At 42.2% G+C, this 25,617-nt stretch overlaps 1 protein-coding gene across 3 annotated transcripts in view; it reads right to left on the bottom strand.

Moving 5' to 3' along the window:
• The window catches only part of LOC140209874 (protein unc-13 homolog C-like), a 923,018-nt gene that overhangs the window by 892,601 nt on the left and 4,800 nt on the right, over positions 1-25,617 (bottom strand). Inside the window, exon 2 of one of the 3 annotated variants that reach the window (XM_072278475.1) lies at positions 10,712-10,827. The exons of 1 other annotated variant lie outside the window; for it this stretch is intronic. In XM_072278475.1, coding sequence (XP_072134576.1) covers positions 10,712-10,827 — 116 coding nt within the window. Of the gene's footprint in view, positions 1-10,711; positions 10,828-19,078; positions 19,337-25,617 lie in introns of all 3 variants that reach the window. One more of the 3 variants, XM_072278477.1, reaches the window with a different exon arrangement.

Below are 25,617 nucleotides of genomic sequence, written 5' to 3' on the forward strand. Positions count from 1 at the left end.
TTTCGTCTGGGTAGCCTCCAACCTGATGGCATGAACACTGACTTCTCTAACTTCCGCTAATGCCCCACCTCCCCCTCGTACCCCATCCGTTATTTATTTATATACACACACATTCTCTCTCTCTCTCTCCTTTTTCTCCCTCTGTCCCTCTCACTAAACCCCTCTGGGTTTTCCCCCCTCCCCCTTTTCCTTCTCCCTGGGCCTCCTGTCCTATGATTCTCTCATATCCCTTTTGCCAATCACCTGTCCAGCTCTTGGCTCCATCCCTCCCCCTCCTGTCTTCTCCTATCATTTTGGATCTCCCCTCCCCCTCCCACTTTCAAATCTCTTACTAGCTCTTCTTTCAGTTAGTCCTGATGAAGGATCTCAGCCCGAAACATCGACTGTACCTTTTCCTAGAGATGCTGCCTGGCCTGCTACGTTCACCAGCAACTTTGATGTGTGTTGCATCAATTCCTTGGTCTTGCTGACAATGAATGCAAGATTGAATTGACAATGAATCAACCAGGCTCCTTCACTCCTGTATTCCTCCTCACTGGCAGCGTTTTTAAAACCAAGAGGAGTGTTGTCAACACATTTATAGACGGCTTTGGAGCTATGCTAAGCCATATCAGTCATGAGTAAAGTGGTCTACAGCCTTGAGGTGTGCCCATGTTGATTGCCAGCAAGGAAACTTGAGTTTCAGAGAGTAGGCACAGGAATGAGCAGGCAAACTTTTTTAAATAAATCTTTAATTTTTTTAGTTCTTAATTCAACGTAGGCAGAATGGTAGTTAGAGTGGCAGAATGCTCCTTTTGTTGGATATAGCATTTCAGGGTACCTAACAGTCTCCCTGATGACTACATATGTGGAAAAGGCACCCAACTTCAGCTCCTCACTAAACAGGTCAAGGAACTGGAGCTGGAGTGTACCCCTTTGAATATGGCTGGGGGGTGTGTGTAATGACATATCAGGGCACAGCAGCAGCAGCCAGTTCAGAAGCACAGCAGGAAAGGGTAAAGTCAGATAGAGTGACAGGATAAGGAGACTTGATAGTTAGTCAGCAAATAGGAGATACTCTGGTCATGACAGACAAGCCAGGATGTCTCAGAGAGGCTGCAGAATATTCTCAAGGGGGAAGGTGAGCAGCCAGAGGTTGTGACAAAGGTAGAAAGAGGGAAGAGGTCCTGCACCATGCAGAAGGGATGAAGTTAAGAGCCCAAAGAGCAGGACCTCCAAGGTAGTAGTCTCTGGATTACTGCCACATACTAGTTCGGGCAGGAATACAATGGCAATACAGTTGAATGAGTGGCTGAGGAACTGATACAGAGGGTAGGGTTTCAGGTTCTTGGATCGTGACCTCTTCTGGGACAGGGACATCCTGCACAAAAGGGAGGAGTTGTATCTGAAATGAAAAGGAACCATATCCCTGCTGGGAGGTTCACTAGTGCTACTTGGGAGGGTATAAATTAATTTGGCAGGGGGGTGGGGGGGAACCAGAGTACCAGGTCAGAAAGTGGACTGATGAGTAGATATCAGGGCCGGTAAAAATAGGCAGGAATAAACTAATAGATATAATAGGACAATTAGTTTCAAGTGTGTATTTTAATTCAAGATTGCTTAAATGTCATTTCCTACACATGTAAAGGAGAATGAAATAATTGTACTTCGGATCTAATGAAGCAGAGTAAAAAAAAAAATACAAATAAAAAATAGCTTAAAAGACAGAACTGATATATACACACATATTTTTATTTATTATACACACACACATTATGCTGGCATACACTAACTGTATGTCTATAAAGTGTAGCTTGTACACAAGGTGACTAAGAAATAATAAAGTAGCAGTTGAGTTAGTCGGTGGAGGTGTTGATCAGCCCTAGTGCTTGGGGAAAGTGACTGTTTTTGAGTCTGGTGGTCCTGACATGGATGCTTCGTAGCCTCCTCCCAGATGGGAGTGAGAAGAACAGTTCAGAAGAAGGGTGGGTAAGACAAGATAAAGAACACAATATTAAAAAAATATATAAATCCATAAAATAGCTTACGTACAGTACATTGGTTGTCTGTTCATAAAGTGACTGTCGGCACAGGAGTGTCTACTGACAAAAAAAAATTATCAAGTAGTTGTGGTGAGGACGGTGAAGGGGTGGGTTTCTGGTTGGAAGTGTTGATCAGCCTTACTGCTTGGGGATAGTAACTTCTTTTTTGAGGCTGGTAGTCCTGGCATGGGTGCTACACATCCTCCTCTCCGATGGGAGTGGGAGGAACAGTCCATGACCAGGGCGGATGGGATTCCTCATAATGTTACTGGCCCTATTCTGTATACATGTCCTTGATGTCAGGGACAATGATGTGTTGGACAGTTTTGGCTACCCATTGTAGAACCCTGTAGAGTGACATGAGCATTGATGTGCAAAGTCCAGGTCTCTTCTGCCTCCTCAGAAAGTAGAGGCATTGATGAGCTCTCTTCACTGTGCAGGATGTGTTTCGGGATCCATGAGAGGTTGTGGGTGACGTGTACCCTCAGGTGTTTTCAGTGCTGTGCCACCAATGTAAAGGAGGATGTGAGTGGTGCGAGTTGATAACCATCTCCTTGATACTAAAGAAGAGGTTTTTTGCCTGGCACCAGGTTTCAAGCTCTTCCACCCCTTCTCTTTGGGCCACATTGCTGCCTTACAGGAGGTGACTTTCTGCAGAGTCCTTCTCACATCTGTTGCTCACACAGAAACATAGAAAACCTGCAGCACAATACAGGCCCGTCAGTCCACAAAGCTGTGGTGAACATGTACTCACATTAGACATTACCTAGTGTTACCCCATAGCCCTCTATTTTTCTAAGCTCCGTGTACCTATCCAAGAGCCTCTTAAAAGACCCTATCGTATTGATCTCCACCACAGTCACAGGGGCAGCCCATTCCACACACTCACCACTCTCTGCATAAAAAACTTGCCCCTGACATATCCTCTGTACCTACTTCCAAGCACCTTAAAACTGTGCCCTCTCGTGTTAGCCATTTCTGCCCTGGGAGAAAGCCTCTGACTACCCTCATGATCAATGCCTCTCATCAAATTTATACACCTCTCTCAGGTCACCTCTCATCCTCCGTCACTCCAAGGAGAAAAGGCTAAGTTCACTCAACCTATTCTTGTAAGTTATGCTCTCCAATCCAGGCCACATCCTTGTAAATCTCCTCTGCACACTTTCTATGGTTTCCACATCCTTCCTGTAGTGAGGTGACCACAACTGAGCATAGTACTCCAAGTGGAGTCTGACCAGGGTCCTATATAGCTGTAACATTACCTCTCGGCTCTTAAACTGAATTTCACGGTTGATGAAGGCCAATACACCATATGCCTTCTTAACCACACAGACAACCTGCGCAGCAGCTTTGAGTATCCTATGGACTCAGACCCCAAGATCCCACTGATCCTCCACACTGCAAAGAGTCTTGCCATTAATACTATATTCTGGAATCATATTTGACCTCCCAAAATGAACCACCTCACACTTATCTGGGTTGAACTCCATCTGCCACTTCTCAGCCCACTTTTGCATTCTATCAATGTCCCCTTGTAACCTCTGACAGTCCTCCACACTATCCACAACACCTCCAACCTTTGTGTCATCAAATTCACTAACCCAGCCCTCCACTTCCTCATCCAGGTCATTTATAAAAATCACCTGGCCAATATGGTGTATTGGCCTTCATCAACCGTGAAATTCAGTTTAAGAGCCGAGAGGTAATGTTACAGCTATATAGGACCCTGGTTATAAAAATCACAAAGAGTACGAGTCCCAGAACAGATCCCGAGGCACACCATTGGTCATCGGCCTCCATGCAGAATACAACCTGCCTACAACCACTCTTTGCCTTCTGTGAACAAGCCAATTCTGGATCCACAAAACAAGGTCCCCTTGGATCCCATGCCTCCTTACCTTCTCAATAAGCCTTATCAAATGCCTTCATCCAGCAAGATGGGAAACCAGTTTGTCTCATTTGCCTGGAAAATGTTGCTGTGAAGGTGGTGGCAAATATCAGGCAACATTACGAAACCCACCATAGTGGAAATTTTAACAAGTTTACTGGGCAAGCAAGGAAAGATGAAGTTGAGCAAATGAAGGCTAGTTTCGGAAAACAAACGTCATTTTTTGCCAAGAAGAACAGTGAAAATGAAGGAAATACCTGTGCCAGCTACGAAGTCTCAAAACAAATGTAAGAAAAAAAAAATCAGCTGATACATGAGATGTATGGTCATATTGTGGCCTTTGAAAGAAAGCTGCAATTGTGGGAGTATCAGCTTCAAAAAGAAATGTGCACATTTTCCCACTTTTCAAAAAATTAACGCACAAGATCCAGGCATTTCTGTGAGTATGGTCCAAGAATTGAGAAAAGAGTTTTCATCTCGTTTTGCTGATTTTCGCTGGAGTGCAAATGAGTTCATGCTGTTTGCTACTCCATTTGATATGGAAGTGGACACTGCATCAGAAATTTTTCAAATGGAATTGATTGAGATGCAGTGTGACAACATATTGAGATCGAAATTTCATTCTGAAGATGTGTCAGTGCTGAACTTCTATAGAAGATATATTCATCCAAGTGGGAAGTATCCTAACTTAGTGGACCATGCAAAAAAGATGGCATCATTGTTTGGCAGCACTTTTCTGCATGAGCAATTATTTTCATACGAAGAACCACTTGAGAACAAGATTGACTGATGCCCATCTGGATAATGACAAGTCTGACACCCAATATTAAGCTTTCAAGCAACAAACAGCATCAAGTTTCACACTGATTTATCGACTGTTTGCATTAAAACTTTCTTTTTTATTATACTTAATTTACCAATATTCAATGCATCATGTTCAGACTTTTTATGTTTAAAGATTCTTTTTGTCCTTTTAATAGATTCAAAAGATGCCTTGATTGAAATAAATTGCAACTAAACTGAGTTACCAGTTTAGTTACTAACTACTAATTAGCATCTTTGGTTAAGCACAAATGATTTTCTAGCATGCGTTATTCATTAACTAGATATTAATGAACATAACATGAAGCAAAACATAACTACATGCATTTAAAAGGATAATTCCCATATTTCAAGTTTTTTTATGGCATTTATCTGGCCCACTGTCCTCTCATTGATATGCAATCCAGCTCACAAAGGCAAAAAGGTTGCCGGCCCCTGACTTACAGCATGGATACAGGGAACTATGACATTGCAGCCATTACAGAGACTTGTTTGAGAGGGGGACAGGAATGGGTACTTAATATCCCAGGTTGCAAAGCTTAAAATAAGATAGAGGGAAAGAAGGTGGGGCGGGGGGGTTGTTGCACTACCAATCAGGAACAATATCACAGCTGCACACAGAGGAGACATAATGGAACGCTCGGCCACAGTCTACATGGGGACAATTTAACAATGTAAAACTTGGATAGGGGTGTCTCACATCTCTTGTAGGAAATTTCTTGAAGAGATTTATTAGGGATAGGAATTATTAGAATTTGGAGAACCATGGCCTAATTAGGAAGAGCCAGCATGGCTTTGTGCAGGTCAGGTCAAGTCTTACTAACTTGATTGAGCTTTTTGATGAGGATGATTGATGAAGACAGAGCTGTGGATGTTGTCTACATGAAGTTTTGTAAGGTGTTTGACAAGGTCCCTCATGGGAAGATCATCCAGAATATTAAGATGCATAGTATCATGGTGAATTAGTTGTTTGGATTCAGAACTAGCTACCCATAGAAGACAGAGGGCAAGGATTGAAGGGACTTATTCTATCAGATCTATGATTAGTAGTGTTCCACAGGTATCTGTATTAGATCATCCACTGGTTGTGATGTCTATAAATGACCTGGATAGAATTGTAGACGGGTAGATTAGTAAGCTTGCAGATGATACAAAGATAGATGACATTATGGAGAGTGTTGTGGATTGGTAAAGAATACAGCAGGATATACCATAAATCAGTTGCAGATATGGGTGGAGAAATGGCAGATGGAGTTTAACCTGGCCAAATGTGAAGTGGTCTAATTTTGGTAGATCAAATGTAAAGAAACAGTGTTGATGAACAAAGATCTTCGGATCCAAGTTCATAGCTCCCTGAAATTGGTTACACAGGTTCATGGGTGGCTAAGAAGGCATTTGGCACTCTTGCCTTTATTAGTCGAGGCAGAGTTCAAAAGTCAGGAAAAAATGTTGCAGTTTTATAAAGCTCTAGTTAGGCAGTACCTGACATATTGCATATAGTTCTGGTTGCCCCATTATAGAAAGGATGTTCAGGCTTTGAAGAGAGCGCAGAAGTAGTTTACCAGAATGCTGCCAGAATTAAGGGCACGTGTTGGACAAGAGGTTGGACAAACTTGAGTTGTTTTCTCTAGAACAGTAAAGGCTGAAGTGAGATCTGATAGAGGTTTATAAGATTATGAGAGGCATAGATAAAGTAGACAGTATTATTTCCTAGGATGGTAATGTCTAATACCAGAGGGCATAAATACAAGACAAGATGGGGGATCTCAAAGGAGATGCAAGGAGGTTTTTTTCTTTTTTTCCCCACACACACACACACACGATCCTGAAATTCACTGCCTGCAATGGTGGTACAGACACAGACAGCAACTACTTGAACACATTTAGAGAGGTACATTGATGTGAAGAAAATGGAACAAAATGAACATTGTATACGCAGAAGGGATTAGTTAGGTTGCCCAATTAATACTCCTGTGCAGTACAGTTCTATGTTCTTATCCGGTGTTATTACTAATCCACACTGACTGAGGTTTCCTAATAAGGAAGTTAAGAATCCAGTTGCAGAGGGAGGTACAGAGGTCCAGGTTTTACAGCTTGGTAATTCGTAGAGAGGATGGTGGTAGTCAACACAAAGTTATAATCTATAAACAGCAGCATGACATTCATTTATTTAGAGATACCCACTTATTTAACACTACCCTAAACACAGGAAAAATTACAAAGACCAATTAACCTACTAAGTGGTATAACTTTGGACTATGAGAAGGAAAATGCATTTTTTGATACCCAAATGCATCTTAACCAATGAGCCAGTGATACAGAATGTGCTGTAGACCTCTTGCGGCTGTAGCAAATTGTGGCAGTAGGTAAACTGAAATGGATCCAGATCTTCTCTCAGGCAGAAGTTAATTTGAGAACCATGAGAGCACAGTTGACAACTTCATTACTCATTCATTTTGTGTAACTTTTAGTGAGCTGTTTGTAAGGGTTTAAACTAAATTGGCAGTGAGATGGGAACTGGAGGGACATTGCTGAGGATGAGGTAGTTGGTTTACAAACAGAGGTAGTGAGACTGCTAGCAAGGAGAGGCTGATTATGAGGCAAAACTGCAGTTAACAGGGACAGTTGCAATGTTAAAAGGCAGACAAAACTGAAAAGGGTGAATACAGGACTAAAGGTATGCACAAAGTATACAGAATAAGATAGATGAACTTCCAGCACGGTTGCAGACTGGCATGCACGACGTTGTAGGTATTACTAAATTGTGGCTTAAAGAAGATTAGAATTGGGAGATTAACATCCAAGTATGCACATTGTATCAAAAAGACAGACGGGTATATACAGAGGGGGTGGTGTGGCTCTGTTGGTAAAAAAAGATAAATCAAATCCTTACAAAGAGGGACATTGAACTGGAAGATGTTAAATTGTCGTGGGTAGAGCCAAGGTGAAAGACCCTGATGGGAGTTGGGTACAGATCCTCAAACAGAAGTAAAGGAGACCAATTACAATGGGAGATCGAAAATGTATGTCAAAAGGACAATGTTACAATAGTAATGGGGGCTTCAATATGCAGGTAAATTGGGAGAATCAAGTTGGTGCTGGATCTCAAAAGGGATATTTTCTAGAATGCTTATGAGATGGCTTTTTAAGAGCAGCTCATGGTTGAGCCCACGAGGGGAGCAGCTACTCTGGATTGGGTTTTATGCAATGAACCAGAATTGATGAGAACTTAAGGTAAAAGAACCCTTCGGAGAAAGTGATCATAATATGATGGAAATCACCCTGCAATTTGAGAAGGAGAAGCTGAAGTCAGAAATATCAGTATTACAGTGGAGTAAAGGGAATTACAGAGCCATGAACACAAAATACTCTGCAGATGCTGGGGTCAAAGCAAAACTCACAACATGCTGGAGGAACTCAGCACGTCAGGCAGCATCTGTGGAAACAATCAGTCAATGTTTTGGGCCGGAACCCTTCGTCAGGACTGAAGAGAGAAGGGGCAGAGGCCCTATAAAGAAGGTGGGGGGGGGGGAGGGTGGGAAGGAGAAGGCTGGTAGATTCCAGGTGAAAAACCAGTAAGGGGATCAGCAGGAGAAGTGAAGAAGGAATAGGGGAAAGCACAATGGGTAGTAGAAGTAGGCGGAACCATGAGGGAGGTAGTAGGCAGCTGGGGCAGGGGCAGAGTGAAACTAGGATAGGGGAAGGGAGGGGGAGGGAATTACCGGAAGTTGGAGAATTCAATGTTCATACCAAGGGGCTGGAGACTACCTAGATAGTATATGAGGTGTTGCTCCTCCAACCTGAGTTTAGCCTCATCATGGCAGTAGAGGCGGCCATGAATGGATATATTCCAATGGGAATGTGAAGCAGAGTTGAAGTGGGTGGCAACCGGAAGATCCTGTCCGTTGTGGCGGAGGGAGCGTCGACGAAGCAGCCCCCCGATCTGCGTCGGGTTTCACCGATGTAGAAGAGGCCGCACCGGGAGCACCGGATGCAATAGATGACCCCAACAGACTCACAAGTAAAGGGTTGTCTCACCTGTTTGGGGCCCTGAATGGTGGCAAGAGAGGAGGTGTAGGGACAGGTGTAGCACTTACGCTTACAGGGATAAGTGTCGGGTAGGAGATCCGTGGGGAGGGATGTGTGGACCAGGGAGTCATGGAGGGAACGATCCCTGCGGAAAGCGGAGAGGGCTGGAGGGGGAAAGATGTGCATAGTGGTGGCGTCCTGTTGAAGGTGGCAGAAGTTGCGGAGGATAATGTGCTGGATCCGGAGGCTGGTGGGATGGTAGGTGAGGACAAGGGGAACCCTGTCCCTGTTGTGGTGGTGGGAGGATGGGGTGAGAGCTGAAGTGCCGGAAATGGAGGAGATGCGGGTGAGGGCATCATTGATGACAAAAGGGAAACCACGATCCTTAAAGAAAGAGGACATTTGAGATGTCCTGGAACGGAAAGCCTCATCCTCGGAGCAGATGTGACGGAAAGTATTAGTCATACTTTATTAACGAAAACCAATTTCCCCCGGGATCAATAAAGTATGACTATGACTAATATTAAAGAGAATACCAAAAGTTTCTTCAGCTATATGAAGTATAAAAGAGAAGTAAAATTAGACATCAGACTGCTGAAAAATGATACTGGAGAGGTAGTAATGGGGGACTACAAACCAAATAGGCATTTTGCATCAGTCTTCAGTGTGGAAGACACCAGCACAATGCCGGAAGTTCAAGAATGTCAACGGTCAGAAGTGTGAAGTCGCCATTGCTCGAGAGAAGGTTCATGGGAAACTGAAAAATCTAAAAGGTAGCTACATTACCTAGACCAGATGGTATTCACCCCAGGGTTCTGAAAGAGGAGGCTGAAGAAACTGTTAATCATCTTTCAAGAATCAATTGATTCTGCCATAGCTCCAAAGGAATGGAAAATTGAAAATGTCACTCCACTCTTCAAGGGAGAGAGGCAAAAGAAAGGAAATCATAGGCCAGTTAGTCTGACCTCAGTTAGATGGAGTCAATTGTTAAGGATGTGGTTCTGGGGTACTTGGAGGCACACAACAAAATAAGTAGTAGTAAGCATGGTTTTCTTAAGGGAAAACATTGCCTGACTAATCTGTTGGAATGATTTGAAGAAATAACAAGCAGGAAAGACAAAGGAAAAAAATCAATGGTTGTTGTACACTTCAATTTTCAAAAGGTCTTTGATGAGGTCCCATACATGCAGCTGCTTAACAAGCTATGAGCCCATGGTGTTACAGGAAGATACTAGCATGGATAGAGCATTGGCTGATTGGCATGAAACAAAGAGTGGGAATAAAGGAAGCCTTCTCTGGTTGGCTGCCGGTGACTTGCGGTGGCACAAGGGTCTGTGTTAGGACAGATACTTTTTACATTATATGTCAATGATTTGAATGATGGAATTGAAAGCTTTGTGGCCACGTTTGCAGATGATATAAAAATAGGTGGAGAGGCAGGTAGTTTTGAAGAAAGAGAGACTACAGAAGGACTTGGATTAGGAGAATGGGCAAAAAAATGGCAGATCTAATACAACATCAGGAAGTGTATGGTCATCCACTTTGATAGAAGGAATAAAAGGGTCGACTATTTATCTAAATGGAGAGAATCAAGAATACAATCCAACAACAAATACCACTGCCATGCAGTTCTGAATGACAGAAATTGTTCGTTCTCAGGAAATTGGAAAATTTTGACAATACAGTGTATTCCAGTCAATTAAGACAATGGAATCGGTATATCTTGGCCCTTAATTGGGCAGCTGCCCTAATTAACTGAAGTTCCATGGAAAAAGTTAAAGATATTTAAAAAGACATTACCATTTAACTGAATAACAAATTATGCATTTAAATGACATACAGAAATTACAACATGACCAATAATACTACCTAATAGTTATCAGAGTAATTCATCCAGTTTACACCGCTGTGTTCGTTTGAATAACTGTATATGAACAAAATCAGCACATACCTATTGCAGATAATGAACCACCTTCATACAATGCTATCGACAATTGCATCCTCCGAATTTTCATTTTTGTTTTAACATTCAAGATAATTGTTGATACTTTCAAATTCTTCATAGTTCTAAACATAAGCAGTGAAATAGTTTCATTTTCACTCCCAGCCATTTCTGGCATTTCCAAGCCTGAATGCTTGAAACTGCAGTGAGCAAGACAGCTCTAAATTGTCTTATTCTTACCTATTCCCAAATATCACTGCTTTTTGAACGCAAGTACTGGCAACTGGCATGAGACAGGAAGATGGTGACGTGTTTGGATGCAGTGCCGGCTTGGTAGGCCAACTAAAAGCGTTTTGGTCTTTTTAAAAAAAGGTTTTTTTTCTGATCGCAAGATGATGCTATACATGAAGAACTTCAAGTACTGCAAGTCTACCCCATTAGTGCGCTAGACGGCACGGATCCTGTTACTACTTGCTACAGGACGGCTGCTGTGGGACTCAAAGCAGGGTAAGTGACCAAAAAAAACAGCTGCACAAGAAATAATACTGAAGCTTGCAGCAAGCCAGATCTTGCACACTTGGTAAATATCACTGTTGGCAAACATTCTATAATTTTCCGAACTTTCCATATCCGAAAGGAAATACAAAAGCATCAGGGCAGGGCCAGGAATTTCCTGGATAGTCACAATACTTTCACTAACAGTGACATCAAGTAGCTCATCTCACAGCCCTGAAGCAGATGGTAACTTAGAGTGTCTAAGAAGCGAAAGAATGCACCGACTACTCAGGCACCAGAACTCGAGAAGCTAAGTTCAGAATTACAGTCCTATTAGAACATAGAACAGTACAGTGCAGTACAGGCCCTTCGGCCCACAATGTTGTGCCGACCCTTAAACCCTACCTCCCATATAACCCACCACCTTAAATTCCTCCATATACCTGTCAAGCAGTCTCTTAAATTTCACCAGTGTATCTGCCTCCACCACTGACTCAGGCAGTGCATTCCACGCACCAACCACTCTGAGTAAAAAACCTTCCTCTAATATCCCCCTTGAACTTTCCACCCCTTACCTTAAAGCCATGTCCTCTTGTTCTGAGCAGTGATGCCCTGGGGAAGAGGTGTTGGCTGTCCACTCTATCTATTCCTCTTATTATCTTGTATACCTCTATCATGTCTCCTCTCATTCTCCTCCTCTCCAAAGAGTAAAGCCCTAGCTCCCTTAATCTCTGATCATAATGCATACTCTCTAAACCAGGCAGCATCCTGGTAAATCTCCTCTGTACCCTTTCCAATGCTTCCACAACCTTCCTATAGTAAGGCAACCAGAACTGGACACAGTACTCCAAATGTGGCCTAACCAGCGTTTTATAGAGCTGCATCATTACCTTGCAACTCTTTAAGCTCGATCCCTCGACTTATGAAAGCTAACACCCCATAAGCTTTCTTAACTACCCTACCTACCTGTGAGGCAACTTTCAGGGATCTGTGGGCATGTACCTCCAGATCCCTCTGCTCCTCCACACTACCAAGTATCCTGCCATTTACTTTGTACTTTGCCTTGAAGTTTGTCCTTCCAAAGTGTACCACCTCACACTTCTCCAGGTTGAACCCCATCTGCCACTTCTCAGCCCACTTCTGCTTCCTATCAATGTCTCTCTGCAATCTTCAACAATCTTCTCCACCATTCACAACACCACCAACCTTTCTGTCATCTGCAAACTTGCCAACCCACCCTTCTACCCCCACATCCAGGTCGTCAATAAAAATCATGGAAAGTAAAGATCCCAGAACCGATCCTTGTGGGACACCACTAGTCACAACCCTCCAATCTGAATGTACTCCCTCCACCACGACATTCTGCTTTCTGCAGGCAAGCCAATTCTGAATCCACCTGACCAAACTTCCCTGGATCCCATGTCTTCTGACTTTCTGAATAAGCCTACCGTGTGGAACCTTGTCAAATGCCTTCCTAAAATCCATGTAGCTCACATCCACTGCACTACCCTCATCTATATGCCTGGACAGTTCCTCAAAGAATTCTATCAGGCTTGTTAGACACGATCTGCCCTTCACAAAGCCATGCTGACAGTCCCTGATCAGACCATGATTCTCTAAATGCCCAGAGATCCTATCTCTAAGAATCTTTTCCAACAGCTTTCCCACCACAGATTCAAGACTCACTGGTCTACAATTACCCAGACTATCCCTACTACCTTTTTTGAACAAGGGTACAACATTGGCCTCCCTCCAATCCTCCGGTACCATTCCCGTGGACAACGGGGACATAAAGATCCTCGCCAGAGGCTCGGCAATCTCTTCCCTCACCTCATGAAGCAGCCTGGGGAATATTCTGTCAGGCCCTGGGGACTTATCCATCCTAATGTATTTTAGCAACTCCAACACCAACACCACCTCTCCCTTAATATCAACATGCTCCAGAATATCAACCTCACTCATATTGTCCTCACCATCAAGTTCCCCCTCATTGGTGAATACCGAAGAGAAGTATTCATTGAGGACCTCGCTCACTTCCACAGCCTCCAGGCACATCTTCCCACCCTTGACTTGAATCAGTCCTACCTTCACTCCTGTCATCCTTTTTTTCTTCACATAATTGAAGAATGCCTTGGGGTTTTCCTTTACCCTACTCGCCAAGGCCTTCTCATGTCCCCTTCTTGCTCTTCTCAGCCCCTTCTTAAGCTCCTTTCTTGCTACCCTATATTCCTCAATAAACCCATCTGATTCTTGCTTCCTAATCCTCATGTATGCTGCCTTCTTCCACCTGACTAGATTTTCCACTTCACTTGTGGCTCCTTCACCCTACCATTCTTTATCTTCCTCACCAGGACAAATTTATCCCTAGCATCCTGCAAGAGATCCCTAAACATCGACCACGTGTCCATAGTACATTTCTCTGCAAAAACATCATCCCAATTCACACACGCAAGTTCTAGCCTTATAGCCTCATAATTTGCTCTTGCCCAATTAAAAATTTTCCTGTCCTCTCTGATTCTATCCTTTTCCATGATAATTTTAAAGGCCAGGGAGTTGTGGTCACTGTCCCCCAGATGCTCACCCACTGAGAGATCTGTGACCTGACCCGCTTCGTTACCTAATACTAGATCTAGTACAGCATTCCCCCTAGTCAGCCTGTCAACATAATGTGACAAGAATCAGTCGTGGACACACTTGAACTCTGCCCTGTCTGAACCATTGGAACTAATCAGCTGCCAATCACTATTATTCACTTGCAAATCTGGCAAGCAGGAATGAGCACAGAGCTTGAGCCTCTGAAACACTTGCTGGCATTAAATGCAGTTTCAAGGAGATATCATAATGTTGTATGACATCTCCTTTTCATCCCTCTGTGGCCTGCTTCTAATATTTTACTCTTTCCTAGATAATATTCATGGTGCAAATTACAACTGTGATTGAGAGTGGGTTGACAAGAAATACCTGTCTTCCCAAGTCATATCAAGGGGAGTTAAAAACCGCCAAAAGGATCACTGGGGTCTCACTCCCCTTTATTTGTGACATTTACTGGGAATGTTGCATATGAAGGGCCCATAGCACCGTTGAGGATCCTTACCACCCATTCCTGATCTCTTTGACCCACCACCATCAGGGAGGAGGAGTATCATGCATCATAACTAGAACTGCCAGACTTGGTAACAGCTTTATGCTGAAAGACTAATGAATACCCTGCCACCATATAGGTCTCATCACTAGGACATCAATCTGTTTACTGTACTGCACAGTACATGCACTTTGAATTCTATTTTACTAAGTTACTTGAGGTAATAATTTGTTTTATGTGCTGTGTGATGTACGCTTTCTGAGTGCACCGTGATCCAGAGGAACATTGTTTCATTTGGCTGTAAATATGTACAAACAGATGACAAAAAACTTGAACTTGATATGCTTGTCTCATCGCACCCATCAGCGATGCATCCTAAATCTCAAACACTCACTGCCTAAATATGTTATGTTTCATTCTTTTGGCAATTTTTATTCAATCAACCGGGTTCCTAATCCCTCTGCGATCCATGTAGATCCATCCCATGATTTTAAATGCCTCCATCAATTGCATCAACCTCCTTCAGTTCTAACAAGAACAAAAGCAAGCAATGCACGTAAACGGGATCCCTCCTCCCTTGAATCCCCACACAAAATCTCTATCTATAATCAAAAGCCTTCCTACTTTTCCTAAGAAGTAGCAGAGATATTTTAAGATTTCATTGTACACCTGGTCAATTTGCACCCACTGCCAGCATCCAAATTAATGAACATTCTAAGTAGCTCAATAATATAGAATTCCATTGTCATAACAACTTTTCTTTCCAGGCCTTGTATCAATCATGTCAGTTATGTCTGGATAGATAGTATTCTTCCCATTGTAGGAGTATTTAATCTGAGAGGCATAAAGCTTACATTGGAATCAGAAAGGAAGATTTTTACCCCCACCAGCAGAGGTTGGTTAAATATGGCATCTCTACCCGAAGGTTATGCTGGAAGTAAATTTGATAGGCACATGGATAGATAAGAGCTAAACCCTGACAATTATGATGAGCTGGGATGGAAACCCTGGATGAGTTGTGCTGAAAGGCCTGTTACATATGCTGCATTATGGACAAGATAATTGGCATGCTTTCAACAGATGGATGGTAAAGGGATAACCTGATGTGGTTAAATGCTAGCAGGTGCACAGAGAGAATAGGATCAGTTTACCTGTAAGACGAGTCAGTACGAGGAACATAGAATCAAGGAGCCAAATTAAGATGAGTCCAAGTTGACCAGGTGTACAAGATGGGTTTATTGAGGATAGAGGAACTAGGAACGCAATTTTCATACTACAAATGCTTTCAGAAAGGGCAATTGAATATCAAAATGATGCCTTTTTATGTTTTATTGATTTCACTAAAGCATTTGACAAAGTGCAACATGAAAAATTATTTCAAATTCTCACTAAACTAAATATTGACGGAAGGGGCCAACAACTGCTTCAAAATTTATATTGGAACCAAACGGCAGTGGTAAAAATTGATAATATAAGCAGTTGGACTAAAGTTCAGAGCGGAGTTAGACAGGGATGCGTTACCTCACCGGAATTGTTTAATATCTATAGTGAAATGATTCTCAGAGAAATAGAAGACCTAGATAGGATAAAAATTGGAGGTGTTAACATCAACAATATAAGATATGCAGACGATACCACCTTAATAGCAAGTGCTGCAGAAGACCTACAAATCCTCCTAGACAAAGTAGTACAAACAAGTGCAGATCTTGGTCTAACCATTAACTGTAAAAAAAACAAATGTATGGTAATACCAAAACAGCAGCATACTCCCAACTGCCAATTGTACATCGGGAACCAAATGATTGAACAAAATACCAGCTTTAATTACCTTGGTAGCTTTATACCACAAGACGCTAGAAGTAGAAATAAAAAAAATTGCCATTGCCAAAACCAACTTCCAAAAAATGAAACCCACTTTTACCAACAGACATATTTCTATGACAACATCTGGTCAATATTGCTGTATGCTTCCGAAACATGGACTGTAACACCAGAACTCCAAAGAAACTTAGAAGCAACAGAAATGTGGTTTCTTAGAAGAATACCGAATATATCATATAGAAATAGGGTAGCTAATGAGACAGTACTCCAACGTGCCCATACAAGAAGATCTTTAATGAGAATTTAAATGAGAGGAAACTTAAATTCCTGGGCTATGTCATCAGAAAGGGAGAAATAGAAAGCCTTACATTACAAGGCCGTATGCCTGGGAAACGCGGAAGAGGAAGGCAAAGAAGGAAATATATGGACACTGTGAAAGAACTAACAGATCTAAATGTGCGAGGTATCATTGATGCTGCGTGGGATCGTTCGATGTGAAAAGCCATGATCACCCAAGTGTGTAAACGCGCAAGGCACATGAAGTAGTACAATGAAATCTTAAAATATCTCTGCTACTTTTTAGGAAAGATCTGCTCAATAAGCTATGGTGCTCAATTTTTCCCGACCTAATGAAGTCATTTAAGAAGTCTTATTATCGTATCCAGAGCAGCCAAACATGCTCTAGCACAGGGGTCCCCAACTTTTTTTGCACCGCGGACTGGTTTATTATTGACAATATTCTTGCGGACCGCCTGACTGGGGGGGAGGGGGTTAGGGTTGCCAACAGACAAGAGTAACCGCCAAATATGTTGTATTTACCCCGAGAAGACTACAATTACCATGAAGCCTTGCGCGGGCACTTGTGTGCGCATGCGTGTACGTGCCGTTTTTTTTTCTTCAAAGTGTTTTTGGCCATTCTGTTTGGGGGGGTGGGGGGGGAGGAGGAATGTTAATCACGACCGGAATATGCAAGTCACTTTTTAGTGGCTAATACACTCAATTTTGTTTCTAAAAGGGTTTATCTAACAAATTTAATATTAAACACACAGCGCATATTTTCCTCGCATGAATATAGTGAGAAGTCAATTACTGCATAAGTCACTTATAAGTCAATAGCATCATAACATTTTAAGTAACGTTTGTATATTAAACATAGAGCACATATTTTCCCCGTATGAACATATAAAGTCATTGCAACACACCAATATCGCTGAATCAGTGGGAGCGCTGGGCTTGTTTTCCTGCAACAAGACAGTCCTATCGAGGGGTGATGGGAGACAGCGATACTCAAAGGGGGTTCCTTATGACCAGTCTGTACCGCAATTTAGTTTTCGTTGCGTTCATTGCAGAGATAGGTTGGAAATGGAAGCAACGTTTTCAGTGCTTTCGTGGCTATCTCAGGATATTTAGCCTTGACTTTGATCCAGAATGCTGGCAGAGATGTTACGTCAAACATACTTTTCAGCCTGCCGTCATTTGCACGCTTGAGGAGTTGATTTCCTTCCCGCGCTGACATGGATGATGCGTGCGTACTGACCTCGCGTGCATTCAAGCTCAACAGTGCGCGTGACAGGGAATGAGGAAAGGTGCAGCTGACTCATATCGCCAAATCATATCGTTTCCTCGCGGCCCGGTAGCACATGCTTTGTGGCCCAGTGGTTGGGGACCACTGCTCTAGCATACTTGCCATCACAGGTCAGGGTACAAAATACAGGTTTGAGTTTACTGTCAGAGACAGAGTATAAATGTCATGAAAATACACTTTTTGCAGCAGCACCATAGTACATCATAAAATGACAAGTACAAGCAAACAAATGAACAAATTACACATAGCAATAAAAATTAAACATAACAATACTAGTATGTTGTGAAAAAGGAAAAAAAAACAACTCATCCCAAGCTTTGTGCTAAGGGTTTTCAGGTCAGTTCACGAACCCTGATGACAGTGATGTAGGAGTTATTCTTTAAACTTGGAGTCTAGGCCTTCAGGCTCCTGTACTTCCTGCCTGATCAAGAAGAGGGGATAGGAATGATAGTGAAGGTCTTAGATGATGGATTCTGCCGTGTTGAGACAATGTCATGTGTAGATGTCCTTGGTTCAATGGGATACCAACCAAATAATAGCAGAACAGCAATGGCTGGAGTTTCTGAGAGCAATTTGGAATTACGCCCAGAAAATCCAGCATTTATGTTCTATATCCCAAATAAGTATTCTAAAGGGAAAATGAGACAACTGTAGCTACCAAGGGAAGTTAAAGACAGTGTTAAAGCAAAAGAGAACATCCAATATAGTAAAACATTAGTAAGAAGCTAGAGGATTCGGAAGCTTTAAAAACAACAAAAGGCAACTTGAAAAGCAATGAGAGAAAAGCTAAGGTATTAAGGATAGGCAGCCAATAATACAAGAGGATAACAAAAATGTTTTTTTTAGATATATATAAAGAGTAAAAGAGACGAGAGCCCATATAGGACCACTGGAAAATAATGCTGGAGAGCAATGTTCCCTCTAATTTTTAGTAGTCAGTGTGCGCAAAGCTCTTACGTTGTGCAAATTTTTTTCCTGTGACAAAAGTATCTGCGCACTGAAGACAGACAGATGGATATACTTTATTAATCCCGAGGGAAATTTGCTTTTGTTACAGCCACACCAACCAAGAATAGAGCGTAAATATAACAAAACAAAAACCACCAACAATCAAACAACAAAATGTAAACTATGTCAGATGGAAAATAAGTCCAGGACCTGTCTATTGGATCAAGGTGTCTGACCCTCCACGGGAGGAGCTGCAAGTTCGATGGCCACAGGCAGGAACAACCTCCCGTGCCGCCAAGTGTTGTATCACAGTGGAATGAGGCCAAAGTCCAACAGTAAAAAGTTCAATATCCAGTCTGCAAACACATTCTCTATTGTAATATGCTCCAGATTGCACCATCTGTTGTTAACCAGATCAGTAAGCACCCAACTCCTTTACGCTTACCGCTCTCAGTGCACATCCGGTCAGCCGGAACGGTATTACCCACCGAACTCCTCTTCTCCGTAAGTCTCTGTTGTCTCGACCCGGTCCTCTTTCCTCAACTTTGTGATCCCCCTCTGCATCCTCTGTGTGTTTTCCTCCAGATTTCAGCAGGGGTGTCCGCCGCTTTGCTCGCTAAACCAGCCGGCATTAGCTGGTTTCTGGAATACACAATGCGACCTTGCTTCTGTCCCGCGTGTCAGGATGTAACTACTTCCAGCGCTAAAAAAAAAACAAATAAAACTCTCTCTACCAGCATGTTAGAGAGAGTGCAGCTTCGACGTGTTACCGTGAGAAAAAAAATACAAAAAATAACGTAAATTAAAAAGTAAGAAGAAAGAATAGATCGGAACGGCTGTACCAGGCTGCATGCACGACTGGCGCATGCGCACTATGCACACATGGGACAGTTTATGTAAGTTTACAAAATATTTGACATAAAACTGCACAGAATAACAACAAAATAACACACACACAAAAAATGCTGGTGAACGCAGCAGGACAGGTAGCATCTATAGGAGGAGGTACAGTCAATGTACTGGGCCGAGACCCTTTGTCAGGACTAACTGAAAGAAGAGATAGTAAGAGATTTTCAAGTGGGAGGGGGAGATCTGAAATGATAGGAGAAGACAGGAGGGGAAGGGATGGAGCTGAGAGCTGGAAAGTTGATTGGCAAAAAGGATACAAGGCTGGAGAAGGCAGAGGATCATGGGACGGGAGGCCTAGGGAGAAGGAAGGGGTGGGGGGAGAGCCCAAAGGATGGGCAAGAGTTATAGTGAGAGGGACAGAGGGAGAGAAAAAAAAGAGGAAAAAAGGGGAAAGAAAAAAAAATCATAATAATAAATAAATAAAGGGATGGGGTACAAAGGGGAGGGGCATTAACGGAAATTACAGAAGTCTATGTTCATGCCATCAGGTTGGAGGTATTTAATTTTTTAAATCATATTTAAGTCACTCAGTTATTCTTTCTCTCTCCTGTCTTTGGCATTTACCTATTCTTTGTAAACTCTACCTCGACTCATAGAACTCCCAATCAATCGATAGCTTTTGTTACTCATTAACATATCCAAATGACATTCACCTAAACGGTTTCTCAGCTTGTTTTCGAGTTGATTCATTAGGCTAAAACCTCGCTGACAGTCCGCACTGGACGCAAGAAAGGATCCCCCAATGTCCATCAACTGTGCAAAGTCCCAAACCTGCTCATTTTGAAGTACAAATGCCACCATTTGAAAGTTTGAAATCGGTTTGGATTTAATTTTTTCTTGCACGGAAAATTTGAAATCATTAAACTGTCTAACTGTTACAATATTTTCAGCTAGAAATTTATGATATTTTAGATGTAAGGCATTAACTTGTCCATCACCAAATGTGAAGTCACAATCTGCAATTGCGGAGAAATCAAAAGCTGACCATTCTTGTACCTCATCTTCAGGCAACCTTTCTTCTCCTCTTAGAACCTTGATCTCCTCTGGGTTTGATCGTTTTCACTCTCGCTCATCTGCACTCAACCGTAACATGCGTAGCACTCCTGTAACAGGTAAGGACGGGTTCTGTTGCCTGAGCTTTTGTACACCATCCAAATGCAATTTACTTGCCAAATGACACTTCAAAAAGTCAAGTTTCCAGATATCATTCCACTTCTTTCCTCTAGCAAATTCTCCAGCAACTTTCACATCACGACAATACAAGCAGATAGCTCCAGTTTCCGAATCATACATAAATATTTCTCGCAGCTGAACATTCATGACCTCATGAGCTTTTGGTGTAACAGTTTCTATTTTGTTAAGCCATTCAACTTTAAACAAATTTGCAGTTCTTTTGCGCTTCACGCCCTTCGCTTCTTTTGAATTCGACATAGTGAATCAATATTTTTTTTCCAATAAAAACTACAGGATTTGAAAACAGATCTACAAGATTTGAAACTGATCTTTGTAAACTTTACAATATGAACACTGTCCGCCAAACATGGCTGCCGCCATGATGCAGCTCGACAAACCGGAACAGGATAGGCGAGGTGACATAAATTAGTGACGTGCATTGTGGTATTTGAAAAACCGACTAATTAGTTAACAGAAACAGTTAGCTAAAAGATAATTTTCAGTAGGTATAATTATTAACAACTACATTATTTTAGGTAACTAACCTTTTGTGTGCATATTAATTTCCTTTGTGCGCTGGTTGAAAAACTTGTGCACGCACACACGTGCACAGCTTAGAGGGAACTATGCTGGAGAGGTAGTAACAGGGAAACAAACAAAAGGCCAATAAACTCAATAAGTATTTTGCATTAGTTTTCACTATGGAAGACACGAGCAGTATATCAGAAATTTGAGTGTCATGGGGCAGAGGCAAAGGTGCTTGGGAAGATTAAAGGTCTAAGAGGTAGATAAGTCACCAGGACCAGATAGACTACACCACACGGTTTTGAAAGAGGTAGTTGAATAGATTGCAAAGTCATTCGTAATTATCTTTCAAACATCACCAGATTTCAGAATGGTTCCAAAGTGGAAAATTGCAAATGTCACTCCACTCTTTAAAAGGGAAAGGGAATGGGGGATTCTCAGATCCCTGTAAACAATGAATTAAGTACTGACTATGTCTGTGACTGCAGTGTGTTTGAATAATGTCTCACAGCTGCCTTCTTTGGAGCAAGATAATTAAAGTTCGCCCAGATCCACATAGATGTCTCCAGGCTTTTCACACCTTTTGATTTTCACAAAAAGCAGTACCTGATGGAAATTAGACAGAACATTACTTTCTTAATTACAGCATAAATTTGACAGATGTTCTTATCTTTGTAATTAAGTTGTGGCTCCAGGAAACCAGGTAGGACATTCTCTTCTTTAACTAAGGTGGCTGGAGCGTCTAACAAATTGATTGTACTTTTGTATCAATAATCCATTGACTTGACCAGAATGGTTATCAAATTGATTGTTCTTTTGTATCGGTGGCTTTATAACTTCTGACAATTCTGACATCAGGCAGTGAACTTGTAGAACCGCCGGGGAGATGAAAAAGGGTCTCTGCCTGATGTCAGGTCTAAGTTCACTCGCCGGCTGAGCTCGAAGAAATAAATGGGTGAAAAGATAAGTAACGATCCTTTTGTGCTGTCGTTATTTGATCCAGCAAAGTTACGTTTACAGAGAGGGAGGTGACAGATGGAAAACTATAGGGCAGTTAACCTGAACTCAATGGTTGGTAAGATATTGCAGTCAATTATTAAGGACGTTTTGGAGTACTTGGTAAAACAGGCCAGTCAGCATGGTTTCCTTCAGGGGAAATCATGCCTGACAAATTTGTTGGAATTCAAGGAAATAAACAGGTAGGTTAGACAAAGGAGAATCAGTGGATGTTATTTATCTGAATTTTCAGAAGTTGCAGCACATGAAGCTGCTAAACAAGAGAAGAGCCCTTGGTTGTACAAGAAAAATACCAGTAAAGATGAAAAATTGACTGACTGGCAGGAGGCAAAGAGTGGGAATACAGGGGTGCTCAGCAGGGTTCAGTGCTGGGACCACGCCTTTTCACATATGTCAAAGTTCAAAGTACATTTATTATCACAGTAAGTGTACATTATACAACCTTGAGATTTGTCTCCTTATAGGCAGCCACAAAACAACGAAACCCAAAAGAACCCATTAAAAAGACCAAACATCCTTTGTGCAGAGGGGGAAAAAAAAATCATGCAAACAATAAAAGCATATCGCATTCACAATGCAAGTGACTCCACAGACACCAAGTCCAGACCAACAGGAGCAGGCCACAGCCTCAGTCCAGCACAGAGCCAAGTAAATATCGTGAAGCCCTTGACACAAAGCCCAGAGCAACCAGAGCAGGTCACAACCACAGTCTCAGTTCAGCACAGAACCAAGTAAATGAAATGGAGCAGCATCCAGAACCAGCCTGACCCTCACCTGTGGACAACAGATTTGATTCGTCTGTGGCTAAGTTTGTGAATGGTAAGAAGATAAATAAAGGGGCAGATAGTTCTGAAGGAGTCTGAAAAAGGACTTTCACTGATTAGGAGAATGGGCAAAGTGGCAGATGAATTATAGGGTAGGGAAGTGTATGGTCATTCATTTTGGAAGGAGGAATAAAAGCAAAGACTATTTTCTAAATGGAGAGAAAATTCAAAAATCAGAGATGCAAAAGAAATTGGGAGTCCTCATGCAAGATTCTCTAAAGGTCAATTTGCAGGTTGAAACAGTGGTGAGGACGGCAAATGCAATTTTAGCATTCATGTCAGAGAACTTCCAATTTAAGATGGTGCTACCAAAGGTGTGCGACAGCTTCCTAGTGGATTGAAAGCAAAGGAATTCAATTCAAAACATTACCAATACTTCACTTTGAGGTGAATACTGGTGAACTATCACCACAAACTATGATGAGGTGAGTAAAAGCAAAGCAATTCATGAGATGTGCTCTGTTGAGCACTGTAAAATCGATGAACTAGGAGCTGGAGTCGAACAATTAGAACAACAGGAGTTGGAGTCAACAATTCAGAGAGGAGAAGCCAGGACAGAGGAGGTCTGATGTCTGTCCAGTTGGCCTGGGTGCAACGGTGGATCGCTCTAAGTACCAAGCCAATTAAGAGAGATTGATAACGGCTTCTTCAGCAGCAAAATCCAGGTCCAAAGCGAACTGCTGGGTGGCATGTTCAAGGCTCGGAGCAAATCTCCACAGAGAGATCCAGGTCCTAATGCAAGGTACAATCAGCTCTTTGGATAACCTAAACAATTCATATAGACTGGAAAGGCAGAGTGTCAACAATTAGATAAGGTTGGATTGCTTTGGGCACCTGGCCGAATTGGAGAGGTCGAGAAAAGCTTCTTCAGCAGCAAAATCTAGGCCCAGAGCAATTCACTGTGGCAGGACTCGGGTTCTACTGCGAGGTTCAGACAACTTAAACGCTGACCCATATAGGCCAAGAGCTCCTCTCTGCATGATGCTAAGGTTGTGAGACAATCCCAGCTGCTGTGCTTTGTGTCTGCGTAACTTGCTGCAACTTGCCCCACTGATATGATGAACTGAGTACTGAGCCTTTGGGACCACTCTGCACTGCTCCAGAAATTTGGTTTGGAATCTCGTTTTTGTTCCTCACTTCTATTGATTGCTTGATTTTTTTTTGCTCTTTCTCTTTGCATATTGGGAGTTGGTCTTCATTCTTTTTTAAATTGGGTTTTTTCGGGTTCAATGCTTTGTGACTGTCTGTATAAGTAGGGCAATATAATTCATACATTCTTTGATAATAAATGTACATTGAATAGCTTGAATAAAAGCAAGGATGTAATGCTGAGGCTTTTTAAGGCACTGGTGAGGCCTCACTTGGAATACTGTGAGCAGTTTTGGGCACCTTATCTAAGGAAGAATGTGTTGACCTTTGGAAGGGTTCCAAGGAGGTTCATGACCACGATTCCAGGAATGAAAGGGTTATCATACAGGGAGCGTTTGACAGTTCTGGGTCTGTATTTGCTGGAATTTAGAAGATTGATGGGAATCTCAGACAGCATGTGCTGGCATTGGAGAGGGCCCAGAGGAGGTTCACAAGAAAACCCATGAGTGAAAGGATTAACATGTGAGAAGTAATTGATGGCTCTGGGCCTGTATTCACCAGAGTTTAAAATACTGAGGGGAGGGAGGCTCATTGAAACCCATCAAATATTGAAATAATTAGATACAGTGAACGTGGAGAAGATACATCAAATCGTGTGGGAGTCAAGGACCAGAGGGCATAGCCTCAGAAGAGAAAGACATCCCTTTAGAAGAAGAGGAGGAATTTCTTTAGCCAGAAGGTGTGAAATTTTTGGAATTCATTGCCGCAGATGGCTGTTGAGACCAAGTCATTGGATATATTTGAAGTGGAGTTTAATAGGTTCTTGAATTGTAAGGGCAAAAGTTTCAGGGAAAAGGTAGAGAATGGGATTAAGGGGGATATTAAATCAGCCATGATAGAGCAGACTGCAAACTGGATCATGTAATATGGCCTAATTCTGCATCTATGTCTTAAGATCTTATGGAAATGACCAGGTCCACTACTCTATATAGCCACTTGCACTCCTGTACTCATACCACAAGTAGTTCCAGACCAGATTAGGAAGTAGACTGGAGTATCACAAATGCAATTTAATTCAGAAGAAAAACCCATGAATCTTGAACTTTGGCAAGTTAAACCAGGGCAAACTTGTTTAGTAAATGGTAGGACCCTGTAAAGTGCTGTAGGACAGAGCAACCCATGGGCACAGTACACACATGACTAAAGTGGTGACAAAGGTAGACAGGCTGGTGAAGGTGGCATCTGACACACTTGCATTCACCAGTCCGATCATTGAGCACAAGAGTTGGGAAATTATGTTCCATCTGGACAAATTGCTGGCGAGTGTTTGGGTATGCAGGGTTACATGGAAACAAGTGTGAGAATGGACATAACAAAGCTCTGAGAGTTGGCATAGACAACATAGCCTCCAGCGTTCAAGGAATGAGTAATTATTGTTGGCTGCAAA

Source organism: Mobula birostris, chromosome 14, assembly GCF_030028105.1.
Source record: "Mobula birostris isolate sMobBir1 chromosome 14, sMobBir1.hap1, whole genome shotgun sequence".
Taxonomy (NCBI): domain Eukaryota; kingdom Metazoa; phylum Chordata; class Chondrichthyes; order Myliobatiformes; family Myliobatidae; genus Mobula; species Mobula birostris.